Source organism: Eucyclogobius newberryi, unplaced genomic scaffold, assembly GCF_026437365.1.
Source record: "Eucyclogobius newberryi isolate DKJ021-1_F unplaced genomic scaffold, fEucNew1.0.hap1 SCAF_7, whole genome shotgun sequence".
Lineage (NCBI taxonomy): Eukaryota > Metazoa > Chordata > Actinopteri > Gobiiformes > Gobiidae > Eucyclogobius > Eucyclogobius newberryi.
The window spans coordinates 9684969-9712393 of NW_027316389.1; the positions used below are offsets into that span (position 1 = coordinate 9684969).

General features: G+C 42.1%; 3 protein-coding genes across 4 annotated transcripts in view; 1 reads left to right on the forward strand and 2 right to left on the reverse strand.

Annotated features, from left to right (window-relative positions):
• Positions 1–27425, reverse strand: part of steep1 (STING1 ER exit protein 1) — a 189763-nt gene that overhangs the window by 111168 nt on the left and 51170 nt on the right. The gene's annotated exons all lie outside the window — the stretch shown is intronic.
• Positions 1–27425, forward strand: part of ferry3 (FERRY endosomal RAB5 effector complex subunit 3) — a 452554-nt gene that overhangs the window by 51219 nt on the left and 373910 nt on the right. The gene's annotated exons all lie outside the window — the stretch shown is intronic.
• ccnd2a (cyclin D2, a) overlaps positions 257–27425 on the reverse strand; it is a 46287-nt gene continuing 19118 nt past the window's right edge. The window contains exons 1-5 of one of the 2 annotated variants that reach the window (XM_072434751.1): positions 14474–14896; positions 13040–13255; positions 10776–10935; positions 5962–6110; positions 257–3481 (exon numbers count right to left, since the gene is read on the reverse strand). In XM_072434751.1, coding sequence (XP_072290852.1) covers positions 3305–3481; positions 5962–6110; positions 10776–10935; positions 13040–13255; positions 14474–14668 — 897 coding nt within the window. In that variant the 5' untranslated portion in view covers positions 14669–14896 and the 3' untranslated portion in view covers positions 257–3304. Of the gene's footprint in view, positions 3482–5961; positions 6111–10775; positions 10936–13039; positions 13256–14473; positions 14897–27425 lie in introns of those variants that run through there. The other variant, XM_072434752.1, reaches the window with a different exon arrangement.

Genomic DNA, 27425 nt, shown 5'->3' on the forward strand with positions numbered 1-27425 from the left:
TCAGTCATAAGTGGCTTTCAAATTGCGTTTGTCATTGATATTATGGTTAGGCTATAAATAAATCTAAAACGTCTTACAGTTGGCCTGGAGCCTGAGGCTAAACTAGGCAACTAGGCAACTGACAGTCAATATTCATCATCCAATAAAACAGAAACCAAATAATAGCATATTTGTTATAGACTTATTTGCCATAGAATGTGCATCAAAACACCAGAGGCCGTAAACAAACAAACAAACAAAGAATAGACATCATCAGTGAACTGATGTGGTGTTACACCCTTTAAAGCAGAAATTTATTGAACAGAGGTTGTGCAACAGACATTTGAGGTACATAACATGAGTTACAATGTAGGGGGAACTTGACATCTGCACAGATGACATTTTCAGCATTTGATGATGGCAGTTTAATCAAGTTGTGCATAATACAGTTCTGTAGCCTGTGTACAATTGCTTAAAAGCACTTGTATCCAACTGTACTAACATGTGTAGATAAGGCCACCGTTGTAGGAATGCTCCACCCCTGCACATAACAATCGAACGTAGCACCGGAATAAACACAGAAGACATGTCTGAACTGTCTCTGTGAAACAACCCCAAAAGTATGTCGATGCAAGATGACTCTTGCTACAAAAGTTCTTGGGATGCAGTGTACACTTGCTGTTCCCTCTTTTTATTTAGGCGTTGCAGATCAGAGATAAGCCTGTCCAGGCTTCCAGACTGCAGAGGTATAGGTAATAATTGTTGATGTTTCTCCAGTAATCCTGAGGTATATGGTATACCACTGATGCAGAATGTGACTAAGTAGAACAAAGTAGATTTACAAATGGAAAAGAAGACATGCTATCTAAACTGTCAAACTGTACAAAAACATGTCCAGTCAAATACTCGTATCATGTTCTTCTATAACACAATCTACTTCGGTTTTCTGAATGTATGTCTTAAGCAGTAAAATTATATTATAATACAAATGTTTATAAAATAGCAGCACACTCATGTGACACATCACAACTAGGCAATGTCATTTTTTTGTATAAATGAAACAAATTCATAGCTTTTAGCAGCGCAACAACAACAACAAACCTCAATTCAATTATTGACACTTTTTCTTGATGTTTTCACACCTCCTTCTCTATCCTTGCTTCACTTTGGAATACAGTATCTCTTAATAGTAGAAACCCCAGATGTGGGTTTGGTCACCCCAATAATGTGTGATACACGATGTCAACAGATAACAAATAAACACAAGATTGCAGGGAGAGCTTACATAGGGCTGATGAAAATGAGGGGTAAAACATTTTATTGCAAGTGTCATAATTGCTCGGTTAAATTAAAACCATAAACTAAATCCATAGTCTAATGTAAATTACACTCAAAGTAACTATTTTGAGCTTAAAGTCCTGACACCTACAGTGGCAGTGCAGTGTCCCCATGACTGTATCCTGACTTTGTGCTGTTTTGGCTGAACCCACATTACAACTAATGTGAAGCAGCAAAGCTCATGGGGAAGATGCAGTGGCAAACATGAACAAAAAAACAAAACAAAAGCCAGCATTGTCCACTGACCACCAACTTCAACATATTACTTGAGTTGGTTTAAAAAGCATACCTCATTGTGCAAACATATGATGTAAGACCTCCTCTGTTGTAGGTGTGTGACTGTTTTATGCAGATAAATAAAAATAAGAAAATTCAAGTAAAACAATTTCTTAATCCCAAAATAGAGCTGATGGTCAGATTTAGCCTCAAATTCATATCAATCTAAGAGTCATTTTCAGTTGGACTCTCATATTCTGTTTTGTCAGGAATGTTTTGTTGGAATGCGGAAAGCCTTTGACACTTGCTTGAGAAGGGTTTGTGTGATGATTGGGAAGCCAGCCCTACAAAGTAAACCAAAGAAAAGGCTAACAAGAAAAAAGGAAACCATACATCTCTAATCACCAAATGTATTTCATTTTACTTATCTCCTAGGGAGCAGGTTCTCAAAAGTGCTTTACCATTGAAATAAAAAAAGGGAGCTGAACACAACCCTATTTGGGACTCCAGATACATTGACAGTATTTTCTAATCATGTTCTCCACTAAGATGATTCTCACATGATCAGTGTACAGTCTTAGTTCCTCATTTATATCCGTTTGTTTTGGCAGTTTAGTTCATATATCCAAAAATAAAACAATGAATTGATTTTCTTGCCTTAAAGATACTTTGTGAGGCTTTCTGGCAGCTTGTATTCATCATTTCCAGCTCCAGGCTGTACATTGTCCTTACAGCAGCATACACCTGCTTCTCAGACATCCTCTGTCTTATCCACCATCGCAACACCACACAGGGTTGTTCGATTTTCCACAGTTCACAAGTCACTCTTTACAGTAACATACCAAGTCTGTCTGATTTAGTCCACTGCTGAGGCAGACTTGACTAACGTCCACTTGATATATGTTCTGTCTGGCCTGACAATAGATTTGACACTCACATTAACAGCACAAGCTGTGTCGCATAGCCCATACATGTCCTGATTACTGTAATGCACTGATTTTACATTGATGCCCTCCATATATTTGGCTTGCCCTGTGATATTAACATAAACTGCAAATCCATGACTTGAATGTGGTCCAAGCGCCTTGGAATACACACTGCTGCAAACGCAGTATTACATGTTTCTCTCACTCTCACTCACTCGCTCTCTCACTTGCACACACAAGCAGCCTTTCAAAAGAAGCTTACTGATCTACAAGTTCAAATATGACAAATAATAATAATAATTATTACTTATATATTAACCAAGACAATTAAAATCACGTAAAATGGGGGACATGATTCATTATTGTTTTTTGTGTGACTCAGCCACGAGGCATGTATTGACCTTCTTAAAACCAAGGAGCTTTAACACTTATCCCAATCTCAACAGTCACATATTTTATAGTAGACTACTATCAGATACAAAAAGTGTGAGCAATTGTCAATAAATTCAGAATGGTCTCCACAGCACATGACCAGCCGTCTCATTGATGTTATCTATACAATCATAGGTAGAATGTAAATTATTGACTTCCCTTTTGTAAATCCAAGGCACCAGAAGAGCTTCTGAATTAGAAAGTCAAAATCTATCTCAAGGGCAGGGTTTTTGACTGGACAAACAAAAATCTACAAAAAATAATAAACTATCAAGCATAGTCCTCTTTCTTAAAAAGCGTGTTTTTGCATTTTTAGCATTTTTTAGCTTTTTTTCTGCTTTTAAGAAATTGAGTTTTTTTTCCATGATATTTTTTTTGTAAATCCTGTGCAATGATGCCTCCTGGTGGTTCATTCATAAGTTGACATCCCGGACGTCTGTGGGTGTGGAAGACTGGTCCAGCTCCTCTACGCCTTTGCCACTGGAGCCTCTCTGTGTTTGCTGCTGCTGTTGCTGTTGCTGCTGACGGCCTTCACGGAGACTGTGCATCAAAACACGCTCGATGTGCTCCTGGCAGGCTTTGAGAACATCCTGCAAGACACACAAGGGACAACTCATGATCAAACTTTAACCACAACCATTTCATTGAGGTACTTTATACATTATTAAAACAAAATCAGGCACAACTGTATTCAGTAATAAGATTTTTTATTTCGATACGCGTCAGCTACATAGTCTAGTATAAGCCACTAAGTTTGGCTTTTGGGGGCCCTGTGCAGAGCAGGGTTTTAAATGACCACCGGTCGAATACAGACATGGAATGGACTTAAACATTACATCAGCCCACCAGGGTTGAACACCCAACACCCCTTGAAGCAATAGCGTGCATGCATTCCTCTCTTATCCCAGCACCCATATCCCACCTCCACCATTCTAAAACACACAAAACCCAAACACAAGTAGCCTTGACAACAGAAGCTGAAAACACAGGTAGTACTAAAGCTATGTTAATTACATCCACCTCCTGTGGGAACACAGACTTGGGGCTTTCTTAACGAGAGCCAGTGTGTGTGCCTGCTTGCCTTTGGGGGAACTACTGAGATCTGAATGACTCGCCTTTCACCATCAAAGGCCACCGCTGCAATTTGAGAACCCACCTGGGACAGGAGCCTCTCAGCAGCCCCATATCCTCCAGGATGAAGGGTTGACAGAGCGGAGAGGGCAGGCAAGCAAGTAAGACGGAAGGGAAGGAGGAGACAACCACACAATGGGCTGTTACCAGTTAGGTGGAACACTAACTGTTTTTGCTCTCTGGTAGTGTCAGAGCACAACAATCACACTCATGTGGTACCTCACGGCTATAAGGATGGCTTCAACAGCAAAGGCATTCTTGAGAAATGTCTTACTAATTCAAACATGATGGTATTGAAACTCCAGGTACTTTCAGCTTCATTAGTAGCTCCTCAAGAGTCAAGCACTATTGAGCTCTTCAAGGTCACACTATATAAATATATTATATATAATATATATATAATATATATTATATATTATTATTTTTTCATTAGCACCTGCATGTGCTCTGAAGGGCGGGTGGTTTGTTAGGTTGACAGAATTGGTCTCATGTGGACTGGCTGGATGACCTGCTTCTAGGACCACATTTTCCAAAATTGCTCTGATGTCAACAGAAACCAAGCAAAGGCTTTCCCTTAATCTGCTCCAGAGGTTGGCCACAAAGAGGGGCGTGTGCACCCTCTCACACAGAGTAACCCACTAACATGTGCTCCACTGGTCATAAAAACTCAATTCTTGTGAGAAAATTAAGTAAAGTGCAGAACATGTAAAGGAACTGCCTGTGTCTTGCCACAAGTATTCTCTCTGTGCCCCTTAAAAGGCATTCTTCCACAATCACTGCAGGGCAGCACTGCAGCCATTCATAGTCTACGCCAAGCTTCATGGGCTTTATTTGTAGAACATTAATGACTTCAATGTGTGACTACTGGAAACACCAGTTATGTCTTAGAGGTTTAAATTCAATACAAAAGAGTGTACTGATGGAACACAACCTTTTGGCGAAGATATAATGTGACAATGATACAGACAAGGTTTCAGTTTTTGTATGCTAGATCTTAGTGCTGCTAGTAAAAACACTTGAGGATTGAGTGAGCATCTTTGGCACTTCCCTCAAATTATCCATATCCTATCTAGGAGGAATACTTTGTAAATATTGGTAACTGTGTCTCAGACCAAATGGTCTTGAACTGTCGGGTGCCCCAAGGGTCACTCTTGGGACCCCTCCACTTGATTCATACTTTAGATGCTGTCGTGAGGCCAGCTATTACACACTTTGTCACTGCATGGCAACCTACAAATCAGGTTAGAAATCTAGGGGTAATAATAGGCTCAGACTAACACTTTAACAGCCACATCAAATCAATAACCTCAGCAGCTTTTTACCATCTAAAAGCCTGCTAACTGTCAACACCAAACGAGCGGTAAGACTGCGGCAGTACATAATGAACGCTGTTGCTCAGGTCCTAATGAGAACCAGGAAGTACGATCACATTAGTCCTGTTCTCAGGCACTGGCTTCTTTTGGTTCAGAAAATAGCCTAAAGCAGCTCTACTTGTGTTGAGCACCAAAGTACCTCTCTTACATGTTAATGCCATATTAACCAGGCCTACCCTGACAATGTTCAAATCCAGGCTCAATGTGGTTTCTCTTACTTGGATCATTATAACAGTATTTTATCATCAGATACGTCAGGTCATTCTTTTATCATAGAGCTCACTACAGGCAGTGGAAAACAGCCCTACTAACTCAAGTGAAGTTTAACTGAAGAGAATGATTGTTTATACATTTTCTATTGGGTCATAAAACTGCACACAATGTTATTATTATTATTGTGCTATCCATTCACCCCATGGAGAAACACACAAGAGCTGATTTGAGTTAAGGGTTTTGATGACTTGATCTGAATAATGGTCTGATAATGACTTGATAATGATAGAACACGTTTCTTCAAATTAAACTCCAATTACATGTGGAACACAGTAAGAGTGAGGCAGACTTACCACTTCTGTGTTTGTGATTTTTGCGAGTAGGTCTGTTAGACTGTCGCCCCACTGTGATTGGTTACTTGAGTTGAGTTGTAAGCCGCAGATAGCTGCTCCCACACTCCCAGTGGCAATCATCGAAGGCGGGTACATAGCAAATGAAAAATCTGAAAGAAAAATTCATAAATATTTTCTATTTAAAAAAATGTTTTTCTGAACAAACAATTTGTTTCTTTACAGTTTGTATTCAATGGATAAAGTAAGTATAAGTAAAGACAAATATGTCTTTTACTATTCTGGCTCTGGACATTGCTGTCACTAATGACCAGAGGCCTGGATAATGAGGGTTCACTCGGCTTGTAAAGAAGTTGAAAAGCAACTACCCTAACCCACTGCCCACCCCACTCTCCTCTCCCCAGCCGGCCCCTTTTCTTCCTTCCACTGAGTAAATCGTGTGCTCCCTGAAAAAGCCCCATAGCCCTTGGAAAGGCAAGAATAAAGAGGCTCAGTGCCTCTGCCAATGCTCACTGCTGTAGGTCCTTTTTCCACGTGTGGTCACAGGCGTGCGTCTCAAAGACCAATAACCTTGTTAGCTTCCCTCACTGTTATTCATAATGCAAATGAGACAGCTTGTGAACGGGCCAGAATCCCGAAAAGGCAACTGGCATACAGGGAGAGAGAGGCCAGCAGACAGGCAGCAGACGGACAGAGAGTCACACTCCTTTCTCTTTTTTTCTTTTTACATCTTGCTCAACTTCTACCTTTCTTTTTGGACAACACATGGCCTGCTTAGATGGGACTACTGAATGGCACACATGCCTCTGGCTTTGTTGCTACAACAAGCAGCAGTTTGCAATGGCTTTGCTCTTATCTCTTAGCATTTTAATTGAGTAGTATGCCTTGTGAGAAGGCAGTCAGTGTGAGAGTGACTCTATTGTTCAGAGTCATCACCTCATTTTACCCAATTGACTGACACAACATCTATCCCCTTCTCTGCACATACCAATTCATAGAGTTTGCAGAGGACAATGAGCGTGGCCTGATGGGGACAGGGCGGACAGGGCGGGAAAAGGGGGACAGTGGGTCGACAAGGGGAGAGTGATGAAGGAGCAGGGATAGAAGAGAGATGGACCCTGTGGTCACAAGGGCACATTTCTAAAGAGAAGGGGAAGGAGGTGGGGGTGGACAGCCCTCTGCACATCACTCTGGAGTCTGTGTCCAGACGCTGCGAGGCTTTGCTGAAAAGAAAGGAGCCGCCCTGCAGTGACCCCTTCCTCCTGCTCCCCCCATAAGCATGCCTCTGTTCCGGGGCCACCTATAGCTGGAGGAGTGGGCAGCGAGGCAGAATGAAACGGAAAATTAACATATTGCCATATTCAGCAGAGATTGTTCTTCCTTCTTTTTTATTTGGAATCAAAGAGGTGTGCCCATGGATAGCCCCTTAGTGCCTTTAGATTTAACACAGCCAGGCGCATTCTCATCTTGTGGGCTCAGTGTTGACAAATAAATGAACTTATTATACACCCCTGTGTTACTGTGTAAGCTGTTGGGCCCCTGCCAAAGAACCATTTATTAAAGACGACCTCAAGCCAAAAGGAAGGAGTGAACAAAGCCCGGAGTATTACATCACTGCAGTGAAGGCACAAGATTCTATAGTGGGCACGCGGACAAAGGCATACATAGATTTACAGTACGACAGCAGAGACAGCGTCGTGACACCGAAGGGGCAGCAGAAGACACGGGGAGAAAAGAACAACGTTTGCATGTAATAGCAGATGTGAAAACAGATGGATGTGCACACAGCATAGGCAAAGTTTTGTGGGAGAGTGGAGAGGAGTGGTGGGCAGTGGGCAGCAAGCTGACTTTACACACTCCAAACAAGACAGGTCTGTGAGAGAACAAGGATGTGCGCGTGCAGCCGATGTGAGTCGACACTGCAGACTGGTGGCCACTGCATGTGGGGGGAAGAATGGCTGTATTTCAGGAGGGCCTCATTGATATTCATGTGGAGGATAAACAGTGTATGTAGCTGAGTGGGGACGCCTGTGATGGAAAGCTGCCTGTGCGCAGCGGCTGGCCAGTCTGGCCCGCGCCCCTCTCACTCTCAATGAGCCTTTCTGCTGCCTTTGCCCCCTCTCCCACACTGCCCTGTGCTCCTGCCCTGGAACTATCCCCCGGCCCTGGTCACTCAGACGGCTGCCCTACAAGGCACACTCCTCCTGGGTGGCAGCAATGCACAGTATGCACATTAAACTTGTAAAGTAATTAAAGCTGGAAACTTGAAAAACAGCCAAAAAGAGGAAAAGAGCTCACACACTTTTTGCTGCCCTCTACCTTCTTTCCAGTACCATAAATCAACTTCTTGTTTTCTGTACATGCTGCATTTAATAACCTTGTTTATCAAAGGGGATGCATTACAGCTACCCTGTGCCTGTTGACTGATTAAACTGAAAACAAACATCATATTTGGACTGGCATGACAGTGTGTTTCTCCACCAATGCTGCCTGGTAGTCAAAATAAGGACTATAGAGTTCACAACATCCAGACTTAAGGTTTTCTAGTTATACCAGTCACTTACATGGCCCATTACACATGTATTTGTAAGCATATTCATTAGTAAGTTCTATGGGAGAAGAGATGACAATTTGGTAGAGGATCTATCTAATCGGATAAGGTTTGGACCTATTGTAATGATGGTAACTCGAACAACAGTAAGGCCCATTCCATAACCAAAGCAAGTTCCTATGTTTGATTTCAGATTGACAACATATAAAAGGAATGCAATCAAGAGTTGTTATTTTGTTGTTCTAAAGAATTTGTTACCGATATCTTAAATGTATACTCAACTCAGCAGTAGGTTCACAACTGTGGAACTCTGTACTTTGGGTTGTGTTCCATCTATGACCTCCCCCTAATCCAAGCCAAAATGTATTGTTTTGAAAACTCTGTCAGTTGAATGCCACTTTGGAAACAGACATTTGTTGATTAATTGAGCTCCGTTTGATCATATTGGATCCTTGTAATGAATGAACATTGTGACACTGAATAGGTGAATCATTAGTACGTCTGTAGGCACTTTGGTTAATGTTTGTTAGCACAGCCATCAGACTATCCTTTTGACATACCACAGAAAGTGAACACATTCTTCCCACAGACACCTGGTCACCTAAATGAAACAGCTGTTTAGCAAAGTTGTTAGCATTGCACCAAAGACAAGCTACTCCTTCTTAGACAGCAAGGTTGGCCACGATCCAGAGTTTTCTTTTGATCGTCTATGCCTATTTTTCCATTTCTTGCATACTATTACAGCAGCCTATTGGACTGTGTGTTAAAAACTTAATCCCTTGCAATATGGGCAGAAGATGGAGTTCAACTTTGGCTGCAGACAGGTCTTGGTGCATCTGTCTGCCCCATGCACCCATCCTTTCTCCTGCTTTACCTCCATTGAATGAGACTGGAAGAGGAAGCTTGAAGTGCTGGGTGTCTGTGTGCAGGAATGGAGGCTCATAAGCTCCCTTAATGAGCTTGTTTCTGGACTATTATCTGGCGGCCTGCCTCAGGGAAATGCTGGTGTTTCCGAGTGGCCCTGCAGCACCGACCCTGATATGGCTCTGCATATGAAATGGAAGGACCGGGTCTTTTGTCTCTTTTCTCCCAGTCTCTACTTGAGCCCCCAAACCATTTGCATAGTATTGAATGGGCCAGACAATGTTATTAATTAATACAGAGCTAGCCCGCACCACCTGACAAAATCCCACCGAGTGGTCCGAACGGAACTGTTTCATCAAAAGCTAGGAGCCATTAGGAATGAGGAGCTGTATACTGCTCTTGTCCCCATCTCCCTCTTGTTCCTTTGCAAACACAGCTACTTTTTTATGCATGGCATTCTTTTGCAGTAGGCCTATAGGAGTGGAGGTGGGAGGAAAGGACAATGGGGCTTAAATGAGACTATATGGATGGCCACAGGTGACCTCAATTAGTGTGTAGATGTAAATCCACAGAGAGTCGAGTCTTTTCCCTCTCGGAGCATCTTAGGATTCTCATCATAAATTGATTGGATGTGAACAATTTATCAAACAGTTTGAGATAAATCACAAACCGAGAGAAAAAAATAGTATATAATAAAATAGTATGTACATATACCGGTAGTCATTTGGCATTTAACCATTCCTGCACTAGGATAACATCCATAATAAGGTCTATTTAAGCACAAACAATGAAGACAATGCAGGTGAATACAAGCTGATTTACATGAAGATAACCAATCTCTCTATCTTGAATTTGTAACACAACAAGGTCAACTTGTCTGTTGGAAAATCTCAACAGGGGGGAAGCCACCATGTCCCACAGCTGTAGGGCGGAGAGCCGTGAGAAGAGAAGTGGGTGAGAGAAAAAAAGGGAAGTCAAGGCAGCGGGGGAAGAGATATAAAAACATGACATGCCTCAGAATTGGCCACACAAAAACAAAGTGCTCCTCCGGCTCCCCTCTCCCTCTGCCTGTCTCCTCAGATCAAGTTAAAGGCTCTCTCACACAACTGGCTCAAATGTTTGAACTTCAGGGAACAATTCACCTGAAAAGCAATAAGACAATGGGCAGCGCTCGCCTCCACTGTGGTCTCCCCCTCCCCCCAACACTTTTGTGTGACATGAGAATGGCCCTTAAGCATAAACTCTTTGAAGTGTTAGAAGTCAAGTGATACGTCTCCAAAACATTAACACGTTGGTTCTCATGGGTGATAACAAATTCCACGTCTGAGAAAAAAGGATTTCCCCATACATCCAATTATACAAAAAAATAATAATATATATGGTTATTTAGCCGTTGTCTCACCTGTTGCACAAAGAGCAATGAAAGTTTGGACATGTTTGCGTATAAGTGCCAGCTTATCCTCGGGCAGGGGCAGCCTCCTCAGAATGTACTCAATGAAGTCGTTTGGTGTAACAGCTGCAAGGTTCCACTTCAACTTCCCCAACACCACCAGTTCCCATTCCTGCCAACAAAGAGAAGTGTAAGACAATAACATTTTACTCAATAGCCTATTTTTAATTGTGCATTTTTCATCCATGGACCACATGTTTGCTCAATGTGTCCATACAAAAGATTAATAATTATAATAGGTATCAAAATGGATAAGCTGATATACTGAAGAATTTAATATAATATACTTTAAGAATGATTGAAGCTACTTAAATGATTGTTAATAATCAATAACACATATTCTTACAATTCCCACGTGTTTCTTGACAGTTTTGCCTGTCCACCGCCTCACACTACAGGCCTAAACAAATTTGACTGTAGATAAAACCTATTGGTAGGTTTCAGAATTCTTAAAAGTGAGGTTGAATAAATCATGTGTGCTATTAGTGGAATTAGAGATTGCTCACTGTGGAAAAGAGAAAAAGCAGTATATGCCAGGTGACCTCACTCCACTGTCTCCCTGTGCTCAGTCTGTGTCTGGCATCTGGGGACTTTCCTAAAGAGGCCCACCAGAGGCTGCGCTGCCTGTGTGCTGCATGGGCTTACATAACTCCCTCTATAAGAACAAGCTTTCCACCACTCAAGAGAAGAGCAAACTAGCTAAAAAAAAGAAAAAAGGTAGCACTAATATCTTAACAATTACAGTGTAACACCATGGTCATAGCTTTCACCAACTGCTGCAGTGAATGGAACACATATATAATCAGACTTAGAAGTGCTGTGTCGTTTTAATCTGTATTTTACTTTCACTTCCTGGATGAGAAAGGAGCCGGATGAATGTTAGCTGATGACTAATTTGGGAAAATATTTGGTAGTTTAATTCTGAGCTGTAGCCTTATGACAGACTGGGACCAGTGATGCGTTTCATTTTTCCCTTTCATAGACATACAGTAGGCTTCATACTTGACTATTGACGATTACTTGAGAATGGCCACCATAGAAGAGTCGACTCTTATGAAATGCTTCCAGTTTATATCTCTCTTTCTTGCTCAAAGTCCATCGTTGCAGGTATAAGGCTTCGGTAAACCATAATGGATTATAAACCAGTTTGTGACATTTCAATGCAGCCGGTCTTCGGTGCACAACTCTATTCTCCTTTAATAGCACGGTTATAATTGTCCTTACGTCTTTGGCCAGAATGAACGCCCATTTGAAGTGTACACCTTGCAACACAGGCTATATGCTGACAGAGTGGCAAGCAAGTACCACTTCCTTCTGCTACTGCCTTCCTCTGGTCACACCTTCTTTGTAATACTGCGGTTCTCTTTACAAGAAATTGTTACCAAAGATGAAGAGAGAAAAAAATGCAGTGATCACATGTCCTGAGCAGCTGATCTCAGTTTCCTGTGTCTGTATGTTAGCCAGAATACTGCCTTATACAGAAGAGGCATCACTAGAGCAGTTCAAGGCATGACAGAGCCATCCTTACACTGAAAGGCGGACCCATAATATTCTAATCCATCTTTGTACACAATAATGCTACAACAACTGCCACCGTTGTTGAACAGAAAGTATCCAGTTGTCAAGATTGTGCTGCATAGCAGAAATTCTTTAACAAAATGGGTGAGATTATTTGGCAATGTTGGTGCGACATGAAGCAAGAAAAAATGAATTAAATTGATAAATCCAACTATATCTTAGTAGGAATGAGAAATATATGGCAACTTATAAAATATATTTGACTGATAAGTTCCATCCCCTAACCCCTATTAATTTATTTTTTGATATTTAAAGTATTGAAGTCTTACTCTGTGTGTCTCCTTCTCTGTCTGACAGAAACAGAGTTAGAACTTTTTGGCTGTTGTTCAAGCTGAACTCATTGCTCTATGCAAATAACTGCCACTAGGTGGCAATGGAGACCACCACACGGCATGAGATACTGGAAAGAGCCAACAGGCGCTTATGCAGTACAGTAAGGAGCTCATGAGGTAGTATATCTTGTTACACACATATTGCACATATACAACATAGACTAGGCTATATCACGTGACAATAGACGCATTATAAGAGAGTATAAATAATAACTTATGAATAAGTTATGAGAAAAAATATTCTTTAAAAAAATGCATGTGATAATAGAATTAGAATTGTGCTTAAGTATGGCCTATAGTATTTACCAGGAGTTCCTGTGGTCTGATGGAGTTGTCTGTGTAGATGCAAAGCTTCTCTGCAGTTAATGGACGCGTGTCTTTTAATTTGGATGCGAGGAACATGCAGACGGCTCCCAGCAGCTGCAGGTTACACTTTTTTGTGGGTACCACGGTTAAAAATCTGTCCAAGTAGTTCATGGCCAAAGGAAAAACTTCTTCCTCACACTTCTGCTCCTCGCAAACCTGCGCAAACAAACACATACAGCATTAGAGACACTTGGGTTAAAAGACTTTTCACATAAAAAGTGCATATAAATTCAGTGACACGCATAGTTGGTGCACAGCCAACAATTTGCGCCCAGCCCTGGAACCAGTTGCAACACCGTATTAATTCAATAGACATGATTTCCCCCCAAGCATCAAAATAGGCAACTTATCAAAAGAATGGCATTCTACATTTCCATTCACCATAAAAATCAATTCAAGTCACAAAGCACTGAGCCAAAAAGAAACAAACTCAGCCGCACCACAGCAGCAGCATGCGGAAACACGCTTTTCTTCATTCGTCATATTTTCAGAAAATATTTAAAAATAGAAATAAATTAGCCACCCTGACTTTTTTTGCATGATAATGTCCAAGGGACCCTTCTTTATCAAACCCGACAGTTCCTATATACAAGCCATCACAACATTTAGGAATAAAATGACAAAATGTAAGACGAACGTGAATTCAGACTGAGTGCGTCACACGACAGCAATTGCGTTTGCGATTTCAAAAATTAAATTAAATTCAATGCGACGTCGCAGACGCACATTTCTTACATGAAAATAAAGCATAGGGACTGGCGTGCGTCCCCAAGTGAATAATGGGTAAAATAATCCAGCACAGACGTGTCATTTGAACACTTGCAGAGAAAAAGCGTCGCGACTAAAGGGAGAGTTCTCAGTCAGATAAGGCCCTCGCCCTTCCGACATTTCCAATATATCTATAAAATATATGCAGCACTTTTCTTCAAAATTCATCGTTGGACACGACACCAGAGAACCACGTCTACCCGGCGTTGAATGTCTCTAGTGATGTTATTGCGTTTATGACACTATAAACAGTAGTTAAAAGACCGAGCGCTCCTGTAAAACCAACATGGCGATCGGAGCTCTGGGCTGACTTGCCTTGTGCATACGTGTGCATGGAAATATTCAGCATACATTAAATAATAAGAGCACAAACAACTGTTCCGGCTATTAACACGTGGTTCTTGCACAGAAAGGCTTTGGGAGTTCAATCGGTTTGACTCATTTTGAATGGACTTTGACAATGTGACACAGAGAGACGCTGACAATGAGCAATACTCGCACTGGGAGGGCTGGGAGTGTTAAACGCGCAAGAAAATTGCACACAGACGTTTACCAAAGCAGTAAAGTTTTCAAGAACAAAGAATTTCGAGCCTGTGCCGTCTGTACCTCCAACATCCAAGTGGCGACCATCCTCCTCATGAAAGGCTGAATGTCTTTCTGGACGGCTTTGAAATAGGAATACTGCGGTAGGAACCCCATTTCTATGGTCAACAAACTGTGCAGCACCCGATCATCACACAGGAGGTTCGGGTCAGGTCTGGCGCGTATATTCGTGTCCAATTCGAGGCACAGCAGCTCCATGGTGCCGCTGTATTTCTCTGCCTGTCCGAAAAATGACGACGGGGCTTTGTGTCCGGAAGCGATGGCGTTACGAGGATGGAAGAGAAAGTGTTGGAGGCATAAAGACTGCAGGGGCTCCTCGGTCGAGTCTAGTCCTGCCTCTCTGCGCCTCGCGTCTCTGTGCTCTGTCGCGTTGAGAACTTTTTTCCTTTCTCCCCACAGTGCGCCTCTGCTTTCATCCGCCTGCCCTGCGTGCGCCACTGACGCAATCGCTCCGCTCGCTCTGTATGGACCACAGCACCCCCTCCCCATCCCCTGCTCCCTCCGCCTGCACCACTGGCATGCAGCACCGCTTCACTGCCTCATTAACAATTCATGGAGCAGACAATGGGCAACATCCACATACATTCAGACTTATAGCGCATTGAAAACTGTCAATCCAACTTTGCGGAGGTTTTTCCACACACGAGTTTCACGTTTAAAGTTTAGAAAGTCAGAGCCTGAGAAAAGCACAGACATTAGATGCTTTGCAAAAACTTCCCAGCTGGTCAGATTATTCGGGGAAATACGAATTTAACAACAGCATATAGGGTAATACAAGAACTTCTTCAGGCACATGGGAGTGCACGCGAATCAACCGCCCTCCCACGCACCTCTTGCACACACAGAGCGGACACACATGGGCACAATTTTTTCTGTCTTTCTTTTTTTTTTTCAACAGCAACATACGTGTGGTTTGTGAGATAGCTTTCTAGGAAATGTGAAGCTGCTGTGAGTTTTTTAAGATAGGCCTATAATGAAAGATGAGTGCAAGAGCCCCATAGAAGAGGCAGGTGGAACCGGACGGGTCATTGAGGACATCATTAAAAGTGAGAGCCAAATGATTTCCCCCCGGACACAATCTGCATGTGTAAATATGTTAATCCCGCCTTTTCTTCTGCACTTCAAAGAGGACCCCTGAATGGACGGGACTCGAGGCGCAAGAGTAGTGTAAAGTGCTGTTCACTTCCCTCCCAAACTCTTGGCTTTATGCGCTGCTTGGAGAGAAGTCGGGGAAATATCTCTTTAAAGTTTTTTTTTCTTTTCCGCGCTTCCAGTGTAAGTTGTTTCCTCCGCCCTGCAGTGCGTCTATTTGCATAGCCAATAGTTTCTCCGCGATTGTTACTGGGCAGACTTGTTCTATGCCTCCTCCTGTCGCTCCGGTCATTCATCAGCCGCGCGCGCGAAGACCACGCGGAGCAGAATCCACACGACCATCACCAGTTTACAGCAACTTTGATAACTTCACGCCATGCCATTGTCCACGTGAAATGCTTAGGGAGTAGAATACTAAAAAAAAAAAACTTTATACAAACTAAATGGAATATGAAGCAAAAATGCGTGATTTTTTAAATTTTGAAAGCTGTTCTGGTATTTCCTGAATGTTTTAAAGCTAAAATACATGGTATATTAAATAAGGCAATCACGGAGCGCTATCACAGGTTCCAAGAAGTTCCCCAGAGCGCATGTGGAAGATAAGCAGGTGCTTGATGCAGCCGCGGCACTTCTAGCACTCCCTCCAACGGCAATAACTCATTTAATAATAGTTTGCGCTTTTTTACAGGAAAGTTACGTGTCTGTTTTGAGAGTAAACGCATGTACACAAACTCAACAGACAAGTCATTTCCCTTCATTTGTTTTAGCTTAATCAAACGGAGATAAAGAAAGGGGGGAAAAAATGCTCATAAATTTCAAATCGCCTTAGGCACGATTAGCCTGCTCTATAATTTTGGGTCAGGTCGTAAATAAGGAATCTGTAAGAGAAGAAGCCCGTGGAGCGCAGCTGCAGGAGACCAGTGCACGAGGCGCGTCAAGAACCGCGCGCTGTCCCCTCTGCACCGGAAGCGATCAATTAGACTAGAACATGACGCAGAGCCCTCCACCGACCCGCGGACCGGTCTGACCCTTCACTCAAGAACAAAGTCACAGACCCTAACAGGGGGGAAAGTGGAAGGTTTGTGGTCAACGGAAGAAACAACGTGCTGTCCAGATATTTATTACCTGGCTGCTTGGAAATAAAATCAGCTCCGAGGGTGAAAGTTGTGTGCATTATAATCAATAAGAGTTTCTTGTTAAAGGGCCTGTGTAGAGGAAACACGTGCAGGGATATGAGCCGACACATAACGGTACCGCATGAAAAGCAGAACGCGCAGAGGAGTGAGGGGAAATCATCAGCTCTGAAATTTGACAAAGTGTCGAGAAATGACAGCTCATCAGGTGAGAGGATGAACACTGACTAATACCAGCTCTGACCTTTAAATCAATGCATTTTAAATTCCAGCCCACGTAATATACATACATTCAAATACCAGCCAAAAACAAGCTTTATTCACTTAAATCATATGGAGCAATTTAATAATTTGATTTAACAATAAATTATAAAAAATATGTTTTTCATTTGAAAATCTTAATTCACATTTAATTGACAAGTATATATAATAAGTATATACACACACATAAATACAATTTATTTTTGAACAATTTCGTTGTTATATTTTAATTCAAGCTTCTCTTAACTGAACTAGCAATTTGAAGGCTAAATAATTTCTTAACACTTAAACTCACTTAACACTAATTATCATTATCAATATTATTATTAATAATAATTATTATTTATAATAACCAACAATAATAATTTGTTTTGTTACACATTTTTTTACATACAAATTAAAATATATATTTTTTGAATATGATATGCATATGCAAATTGATATGCATTTTCTGAATGAAAAAATACTGTGCAATTGAAATTTACTGTTGATAAAGCTTACTAAACTTGCATTCAACCACTGCTTCTGTCAAAACCCTACAAGAGATACAATTCAATAGACATTTATATAATCTTGAATCAGATTTTTATCCAAAAGTGTTTCAAGAACTCCGAGTTGTAGATTTGTGGTGGTATTTGGGAGTAGAGCACCTGTAGGGTCTGTCTCATGCTGTGCCATGACTGACACTACAACAATGCAGCTAATGAAACTCCTCTCAGACTCCTTCAGACACTGTATTCAAACATTTTCTCCCTAAATGTCCCTGACACTGGTCTTATCTCATTGGAGGAGAAAGAGAGAGCAACATGTGTTTATGGATGAAGCACCTGCCACTAACAATAGCTCCTGTCATGTCATGATCCACGCAAAGTCCCCCATATTGTTCTTCAAAAAATATAATTATTTATTTTAATTATTTAGGATTGTATAAATACAGTTTTTTTGGCCCGTAGGCTTTATTAGACAGGAAAGCTGAGCGTGAAAATGGGATGAGAAAGAAGGGAGGACATGCAGAAAAATGTCAGAGCCGGGATTCAAACTCACGACACTGTGAACGGCTGCACATGGAGTCTGGCATATGTGCAGCCACCTTAACAGCTTAACCACCAGGTGTTACAAATACAGCTATTTTGAGCAGTTTTTGCTAGAGAAGTACATACTTCTTCCATTACACATATGATATACTGTTCACTCACTGCTCCTGAGAAGATGTCCCAGTGGTGGGATGGGTCCCATGCAGAGGACACATTTCCTTACAGGGATGATTAAGTGTCTTTTTGGGTTTACTGCATCACACCACTCCTTCTATCTATCCTCTGTTCCTCTGTCCCTTCCCCCTCGATCCTTTTCCCTCTGTACTCTGCCTCTCTCTGTCCTCTCCCCCTCTGTACTCTGCCTCTCTCTGTCCTCTCCCCCTCTGTACTCTGCCTCTCTCTGTCCTCTCCCCCTCTGTACTCTGCCTCTCTCTGTCCTCTCCCCCTCTGTACTCTGCCTCTCTCTGTCCTCTCCCCCTCTGTACTCTGCCTCTCTCTGTCCTCTCCTCCTCTGTACTCTGCCTCTCTCTGTCCTCCTCCCTTCTATACTCTGCCTCTCTCTGTCCCCTCTCTCTCTGTCCTCTGTCCCTCTCTTACCTCTGTAATCGCTCTCACTCTGTCCCCTCTCTCTCTCTCTTACCTCTGTCCTTGCTCTCTCCATCCTCTCTGTCTTCTTCCTCTCTGCCTCTCTGTCTTCTGCCTCTCTATCCTCTCTCTCTGTCCTCTGTCCCTCTCTTACCTCTGTAATCCCTCTCACTCTGTCCTCTCTCCCTCTCGTACCTCTGTCTCACTCTGTCTTCTCTCTGTCATTTTCTCTCTCTTACCTCTGTAATCTCTCTCCCTCTTGTACCTCTGTCCTCGCTCTCTCTGTCCTCTGTCCTCTTCGCTCTCTCACCTCTGTCCTCTCTCTTTCCTCTGTCCCTCTCTTACCTCTTTCCTGTCTCTCTGTCTTCTGCCTCTCTTACCTCTGTAATCTCTCTAACTCTGTCCTCACTCTCTCTGTTCTCTCTCTCACTCTGTCCTCTCTCTGTCTTCTGCCTCTCTGTTCTTTCTCTCTCTTACCTCTGTCCTCTCTCACTCTGTCCTCTCTCTGTCTTCTGCCTCTCTATCCTTTCTCTCTCTGTCCTCTGTCCCTCTTTTACCTCTGTCCTCTCTCCGTCTTCTGCCTCTCTATCCTTTTTCTTTCTGTCCTCGCAAGTACTTCTCCAGGGCCATTGTCTTCGGCAACAAAATAACTACATTTTTGCACAAGACATTGTCAGTTTGTCCTGATAAAGGATCAACATCCTGAAGACTTCCACTTGCTAATAAAACAACTTCAGACACAGTCAGCCAAACCAGTGAACTGCATTTATAAAATGTTATACCTGTGACCCACTTGGAACATTACTCTCTCGCTATATATAAATATATGCACTGACCTATGGTCGGGATTAATGCAGTAAGTCCAAATCAAACAAACATAAGCACTTATTTCTGCGTACAGTGTACTTGCTCATGGTTTGTCTGTCTAAACAGGTGGACTGTCAGAGATGAGAACAAAATAGTTGCAATAATAATGATAATAATAATTTAAAAAAAAATGTGTACATGTGCCACGTGTTGAATATGATTTCCTGCTTTCACCTGATCCACAGTGACCCTACCAGCCGGGCATTAGGCAGATGCTGTTCAATTTTCCAGTGTGATCAGATGAATGAAAGCCCACCACACTGGCCCCTTGCTGCTCCCACCAGCACACACAGCAGCCTGAAAAACCTGATCCTTTTGGGAAACTGAGGTGTTGGGCTGTAATTTATAGGCAGTATCTTTCAAGTGTTTCCGTGGCTGCACTGGTGGCGTCAGCCTACAGCCCAGTGTGTGTTTAACAGCTACATGTGTCGCTCCCTATCTCACTCTGAGAGTGGCACAAAGGTAAAGGGAGGCTAAACAGCCTGGGAAAAAAGTTGAACAGTGTGAAATTACCTTGATCCAAAGATTCCTGCCGCATACCAGCCCAATGAACCCATAACAGAACAGGCAGTCAGTCAGGAGAGAACAGCTGACACACACAGAGGCGCGGAGGGGAGGGGCCGGCCAGGGAGGTGAAAGAAAGATAAATGAAGCAGGAAAGAGGCCCACCTCCACTAATCTTACACAGTCCAGTCAGTGCTTGGGGTCAGTGTATCTATTTCTAATGTACATCTTATGGTAATGCTGGACAACTGGTAAGCGGCTCACTTGGTACCACAGCCAGGAGCCGGCGTGTAGAGGAGCAGCTGGAGAGCTGAGCAATGTTGTTACTGTAATCTAACATTTGATGACAATAATGAAGATGAACTGTCCTTACACATTTCCCCCCAAGTCTTTGATGACCTCTTATGCTAACAAGGTTATGCGTGTCTATGTGCCTTAATTTAGAAACAACCACATTCTGTGTTTGTGGGTTGCACCTGCTTTTCTACGATAATATGTGAGATAAGCACTCTGAATGTCTTCTGCAAAGTGCCAGACTTTCACATGTGTTCATCAGACAACGGGTAACCAGCCCTGGTGATTTGGGCTGCTCCGGATACAAGCATTTCTGCACTACGTGCCACATCTGCAGCATTCAGGCTCAAAGTGGAGTGTGGTGTGATCAGGTGCAGTCCAACAGTTTGTCTTATATCACATAAACATTTACAGTCTCTTACTCAATTAACACTAGTGTTTTTAATTTGTAATATAGTCTAAATGCTTTATTTGAAGAAATATTTTTTTATATATTTATTCACAAATGCAAATCTAAATCTGACTTTGTTAGCTTGAGTTGAAAGTGTTTGTTTGCAATGACAAATGTCTGTTTTGCAATTTGCAGGGTCCAGAAAGAAATGTATTCAGTTCCAGTGAAAAGCTTCACAAGCTAAATCTTTTATAGGTGTATTTTTAACAGTGTAAATAACCTGCTTGTGATAAAGATCAATAATATAAAGGTATGTGCAAATCAATGTGTCAGGGGAGAGAATGAATGTGTTACAGCAATAAGCACCGAATCACACTCCAACTCAACTGGACTAAAACTGCAGATTATATTGAAGAATTTGGTTTGCAGAGTAACCCTTCTCAGACGCAATAATATTGTTGCAGTTTTACAGTTTTTGGTTGTGTATGTTTTATATTTTGTCTGATCACTTAGTAAAGTAAAATACAGTCAAAGCAAAACATTTATTTAAGTTAAAGTATCGAAGTACCAGTTGAAAATTGTAATTTTAAAGTTAAACAATAAGAGTAGTTCACACAGATTTCGAGAACTATGAATGCATCAAATGTAGTGATCTTAATATTGAAGAATTGTGCTGTTTTTGCTCAAAGGAACTTTAATCTTAACTCAGAATCTTTAGGCAGGATGTCACCATGGCCATTTCAAGCATTTCAAACTAAAACGAAGTGCTTGAAACATACAGTACATGGACATGATTATAATTAAGATTTTACTGAAAATGTTGCCTACTTTCCCCCAGTTGGACACATTTGTTTAGTTTATAATGTGACTTCCTGGTTGGACATTAGCAGTGGGTGTGTAGATAGAGGTAATTCCACAATTGTTACTTATAGCAACCATACTGTAAACAAGGTCCAAAATCCATATGAATCACACAAGAATTTTGATTTGGCAAGAAATAATACCTGATAACGCTTCTATTTTGTTAAAATATTGTTTAAATTGTCAGAAAAAAATATGTTGTGTGTTAATTGTCTCTGTGCTGCAGCCGCCTCGGATGTAATGTGTTTTACAGGCTTGTCGAAGCCTCTCAAAGCGCTACACTGTTCTGCTGTCATTATTATTTCATTACTTACTCTGTGGTGGTAAACCACTTATGCAGCCACGGCAGTCCTGGGGCAGACTGATGAAAACGAGGTTGCCAATCTGCACCATCAGCCCCTCCAAGCAACACCAACAGTTTACGGACACACCTGATTCATACTGGGCAATATGGTTTAAGTGTCCAAACTTGGCCTGAGCAGGAATCAAACCTCTGACCTTTGGGTTGGTCCCCTATCCCTTCAAACTAAGTCATAATTAGTACATTTGAGAACTTTTAAAGACAAGTATACAGATACCTTAAACATTATATTCAATACCTTTTGTACTTGATTACTCTCTACCACTGCTCTTTTCTGAAAAGTGAACTTTAGCAAAATTCCCATTTATAATGACTACTTAATCATTTAGGTCGCATTCACAATACAAATAGCAAAATCTTGAATCTTTCTCTGAGCTGGTCCGGCTAGTATTCACAATACACTTTTATCAATCAAACCAAAGCTGCATCTCCCCTTCACCTGTAGAGCCGCTGTGTACAATATCAACCAAAGGAATGACAGGGAAACGTGAGGGAGAAGCCATGCTTGATCTGACACTTGAAGCAAGACTTTAGCGCATTTCACACATCACAAGCGCCAAATGTTGTAGAGTCATTTCCCCACCTCCTTCTGACAAGCTGAACCCCGTCCCGCCGTGGGGGAAGGGTCGTGGTCCTCCGCGCCGGACCCGCTAGCCATGCTAGCCTCGCTAGATATGAGGCGGGCTGTTTTCCAATGTCAAATGTCGGCTTTGATTGTTTAGGTCTCATGGTGTCTTGTGTTTTCCCCGTTTACTCTCTTGTTTGTCTTTTCTGGTATTATGTGAGTAAATTGGTGATTTTAAAGCACATTTCTGCAGCACGTGCCTGTCTAGCTCGTCCCCATAACCAGAAGTCCTAGACTGACCGATGTTTTCTTCTTTAATTCGGATCAGAGTTCAATTGCATATTCACAATTACCCAAATGAACCGAACCAGCTGGGCAAACGAATCCTGATTTGAATCAAAAGTGTATTGTGAACGTACCCTTATTCTCAAACTGCAATCCTTTGCATGTGACAACTAAGTGACAAGGTCCACATTTATTCATACATTTTAAAATGTTTCTAATTCATATTAAAAAAATATTTGTCTTCACTGAATCGTTTATTGGACAAGACAGAAACGTGAATTGGGGATCAAGCGTAGACTAGAAAAATTAAGCAAACGGAGGAGGACAGATTTCAAAATATAATTTTAAGTAACAATGATGAGGCAAACGTCACGTTACAGTCCATTGCCAACCATTGACTTAAAATAAACATTTTGATGATTGGATTAACTATTTTTCTACTTGTACTTGTAAGACACTTAAACTGAGCCTGTGGTCATTTTTGCCTGTTGATGTGAAGGTTCTATTACCGGTACTTTTGGAATGTCTGTTTAGAACAAGAGAGGCAGGAGCACATCACAGACAGGCGTTCACTTTTCAGCTGGCCCCTGCCTGCCCCACTGCAGTAATCATGTTAGCTCATTCACAATCACATTTCAATTACTGACAGGAGTGTGACTGCTCAACATATCTAATCTAATACATGTGTTTCCCCACACTGGGTTGCCTTGAAAATGCTGGAAAAAAGCAAAGAACAACATGCTGTCATGCAAGAGCTATAAAAAAGAGGATCTTCACTGATTCAACCTCCAAAGTCCAAGTATATTTTTAGCTTGTGCTTTAACATTTAACATTGAATGATATTTAAGCAGGCAGAATAACGTAACTTCTACACGATAACATGACATAGCTTTTTCATCAGGACCATAATCAGTAATGATGACTTCTTCTCCAGTTCTTCCAAAACAAATTTAGTTATTTTGCCTCTTAAATTGGTAATTTCACTTCAAAAAGCTTGTTCAGATATCAACTTTTGGAAAACTTTCTTTGTTCTTCTTAACATACATGGATCATGTGGACGTTCATCCATGTTCACTTGAAAGAATACATTTCTATGACCTGTGTCTATGTGTCTTTTCTATCGACATACTCAAGGGTCAACCCAGTTACTGTCTCTCACTATTCCAGAACTCTGAAGAGCAGTGAAAACAGCAGAGGTACCATTGCAATCTGCAGTCTGTCCCACTGCATCAGGCTAAACCTCTTCTCTCTCTCCTTCTCTCTCATTCTCTCACTCCATCTCTTTGCCTGTGTGCTTAGCGGCTTTGTGTCATTATTATGAGCCAATTTGTGTCAATGCTAACATCTCATTTATCATAGGGTGGAAGGGTTTCCCCAAGGCCTCCAGGAGCCTGCATACCTCACCTCTTACATTTTCACCATGGTGGCATCCGCTTCCCTTTGGGGTCAAGGGTCAGAGTTCCAGACCCTCTGAGTGATCACTGGCTTCTCTGACTTCTCTGCGAACCCCCCCAACCCACTCTTTAGTCGACTCTGCTCTCAGTCAGAGAGACCTCATCCTGATCTGGGAACTTTCGCTTTCAGCTAATCAATGTGGACTAACCTCCAGATCTTTTTACTGTTTTCTAAACTTAATGGATTAAATGGATCAAATGAGACAATTTGGTAATAGCCCTTGATAAAAATAATTAAATAGTGTATGACATCAACTTGGAAAAAAAGATGAACAATGCATTGTGGATCGGGCAGCAGTTGAAGCCAGGATTCTTAAGAAACCCGATTCACAGACATAGTTGGGGCTCACCAGGGCTCCCAGAGAAGCAACCAAGTCTTTGAGAAATAAAGCCCAAAAACCCCTAAAACAAGCGACCCCAGCCCTCCCAAAAGTAAATGCATAAAGCAATCAGTTAAATGCTGTGTGAACGATTGCTAATGAGATGCACATTCTATAATATCTAATAGTATATTTAACATACAAATGCTTTAAACCATTAATTTACTGTTAACAGGCTGTATTTCAGTCATAACTGGGTACAAGGCTAAAAATCACCATTCATGTGATGTGAAAGTGCCGTTTAGGAACAAGGCCATAAAAACACAATCCGCCACTCTCAAAATTTGCAAGTGACTTTCCAAAAATAGAAGCCCAAAGTTGTCATAACAAAGCAGACTTGGCAACTATGGGGCTCATCTTCATGCACTGCTTGGGCTCTATCTAGAACCCAACTGCAAGAGAAGGTTTGGATTCTCAGTGACACCAAGAGTAGTGATCGGAAAGAACGTACTCCAAGTCTGAACCTAAGTGGGTTTCTGCTGTTGGACGTATTCATATTCGTTGCAGTTTGTTTTATAACAAACACCATGTTCGAACACAAGGGCGCACATGGCACCAGGACACACTGGGCCGGAGGTCGATGGTCAATTTTCTTGTTGTGTCATTTGACCTTTGGTCGTGTATCTTGGAAACTAAGGATTCTATAAAGAGGAACAGAGATGTCAACCGATCACCACCTGGTGGTGAGTTGGATCTGTTGGCAGAGGAAGAAGCCAGACAGACACAACAGGCCCAAGCGTGTTGTGAAGGTCTTGTGGAGTCAGTAGGATCTTCGACTCGCACCTCAGGGAGAGCTTCTCCTGGGACATTGAGTCTGAGTGGAACTTGTCCTCTGCCTCCATTGTCAATGTGGCTGCGCAAAGCTGTAGTTGTAATGTCTCTGGTGCTAGTTGCGGCGGCAACTCCCGAATCCAGTAGTGGATGCACAAAGTAAGAGATAACCTAAAGTTGAAGAAGGAGTCCAATCAGGCCTTGTTGGCTTGTGGCAGTTGACATGTCTCAGTAGACCTAGTGTACCGAGCTTGCACTGAAACAAAGGCAAAAACTTGAGTCTGCGAGGAGATCAGAGATCTGTCCAGTTCTGGACATCTGGAGCTGTTTGTTTGCATTGCTGGCACGGCCCGGTAGTTAGTCAAACCTGTTCCCAGTGCATGCTGGACTTTGCCAGAGATGCCCTTTGTAACCGGTTCCAGGTGGATTGGTGCAGCATCTGCAGTGACGTGTTGGTTGCATCTGAGCTCCGAGCGATTTACCGGTCAATCTTCATACCTACTCTCACCTATGATCATGAGCTTTGTCCCAAGGACAGAATGACAGTCACACAGGGACGTGCATTCAGGGGCGGCAGGGGAGGCAGTGCCTCACCTGTCAATCTTGGGGGAAAAAAATAATAATATATATATAAATATAAAATATTATAAAAATATTAATATTTGTCATCTGATATGTATTATAAACCCCCTTTTCATTTGAATCCAATGTCGAACGATATTTTTGTATTTTTTCAAAAAATGTTCATATGCCGTTCAGATACAGGGGTGAGGCTGAAGCTGCTCAGCCTCTGGAGCACATGCACACACACAGCTGGTGCAATGCAAAATGATGTGTCACTCTCTCTCCCTCTGTTTATAACAAATAAAACACCCTGACGATGTGCTCAGTGCTTCTATATTCTGTGTTTTAGGCTCACAGATTCATTCTAAAACCGCAGTAAAAGTTCACTCAGTGAGGCTTCATTACATGCGCCGCATAGAAGAGGGCGCTCCCGGGCTCGTGTGTCGACAGGTGCTCTATCTTCTTCGTTATCATTTTGTGTGCCAAATCTGGACAACATGGAGGATTACATTTCGGAATTAAAAGGATTCGCAAATCTTGATTTTCAATCGAAGCAAGAAGTTCTAACTAAAGGAAGGCCTACACCGGAGCTGAAATGGTTGCTTCAGACGGGAAAGAACGGTACGCGTTCTTTTAAAAAGGAGTGGTACACCCGAAAATGGTGGCTATGTGGATGTCCGACGAGAAGCCGCCTTTTCTGCTTCCCCTGTCTTTTATTTTCAACGGGTGCCACTGTCTGGGCTCAAAATGGATATTGTGACATGAAGAACTTGCCTAGAAGCCTGGATAAGCACGAACATTCAGTTTCTCACATTCAAAGTGAGATCACTTCGAAAACTTTTGGGGCATCAAGGTTAGACCTGGCTTTGGATGAACAGCGCAGACTCAACATCAGCCTGCACAATGCAAAGGTAAAAGAAAACCGTGAAATTTTAAAAGACCTCATCAACGCAACGTGTTTCCTCGCTAAACAACAGCTGGCCTTTCGAGGGAATGAAGAGCGCGCAGGCTCCGCTAATCGTGGGAACTACGTGGAGCTGTTACACGCGTTTGCTGAGAAAGATGAAAGGCTGACGAAACATTTAACAACATCCACTGTATTTTCTGGCTTGTCAAATAGAATCCAAAATGATCTAATTGAAGCAGTCGCTGATGTCGTCAGAAATGAGATTCAAGGTGAAATTGCCGCAGAATCATTTGTGGCAGTAGAAGTAGACGAGACAACGGACGTGACAAGCAACGCGCAGATATCTGTCATTTTGCGTTATGTAGTAAAGACTGAAGCGTCTTGTGAAGTGAAGAGGCGTTTTTGGGGTTTGACGATGTGAGCGCAGACCGACGAGCCCCGGCAATAGCGGAGTATGTTTTGGGTGTGTTACAGAAACACTCCTGTGTGGAGAAGCTTGTCGCTCAGACGTACGATGGGGCTTCTGTGATGGCCTCAGAACTTAATGGGGTGCAGGCTAAAATTAAAGAAAAGGTGCCTCAGGCTATGTTCACCCACTGTTAACGCGCACAAGTTGAACCTTGTACTAATGCATTCAGCAAAGTGC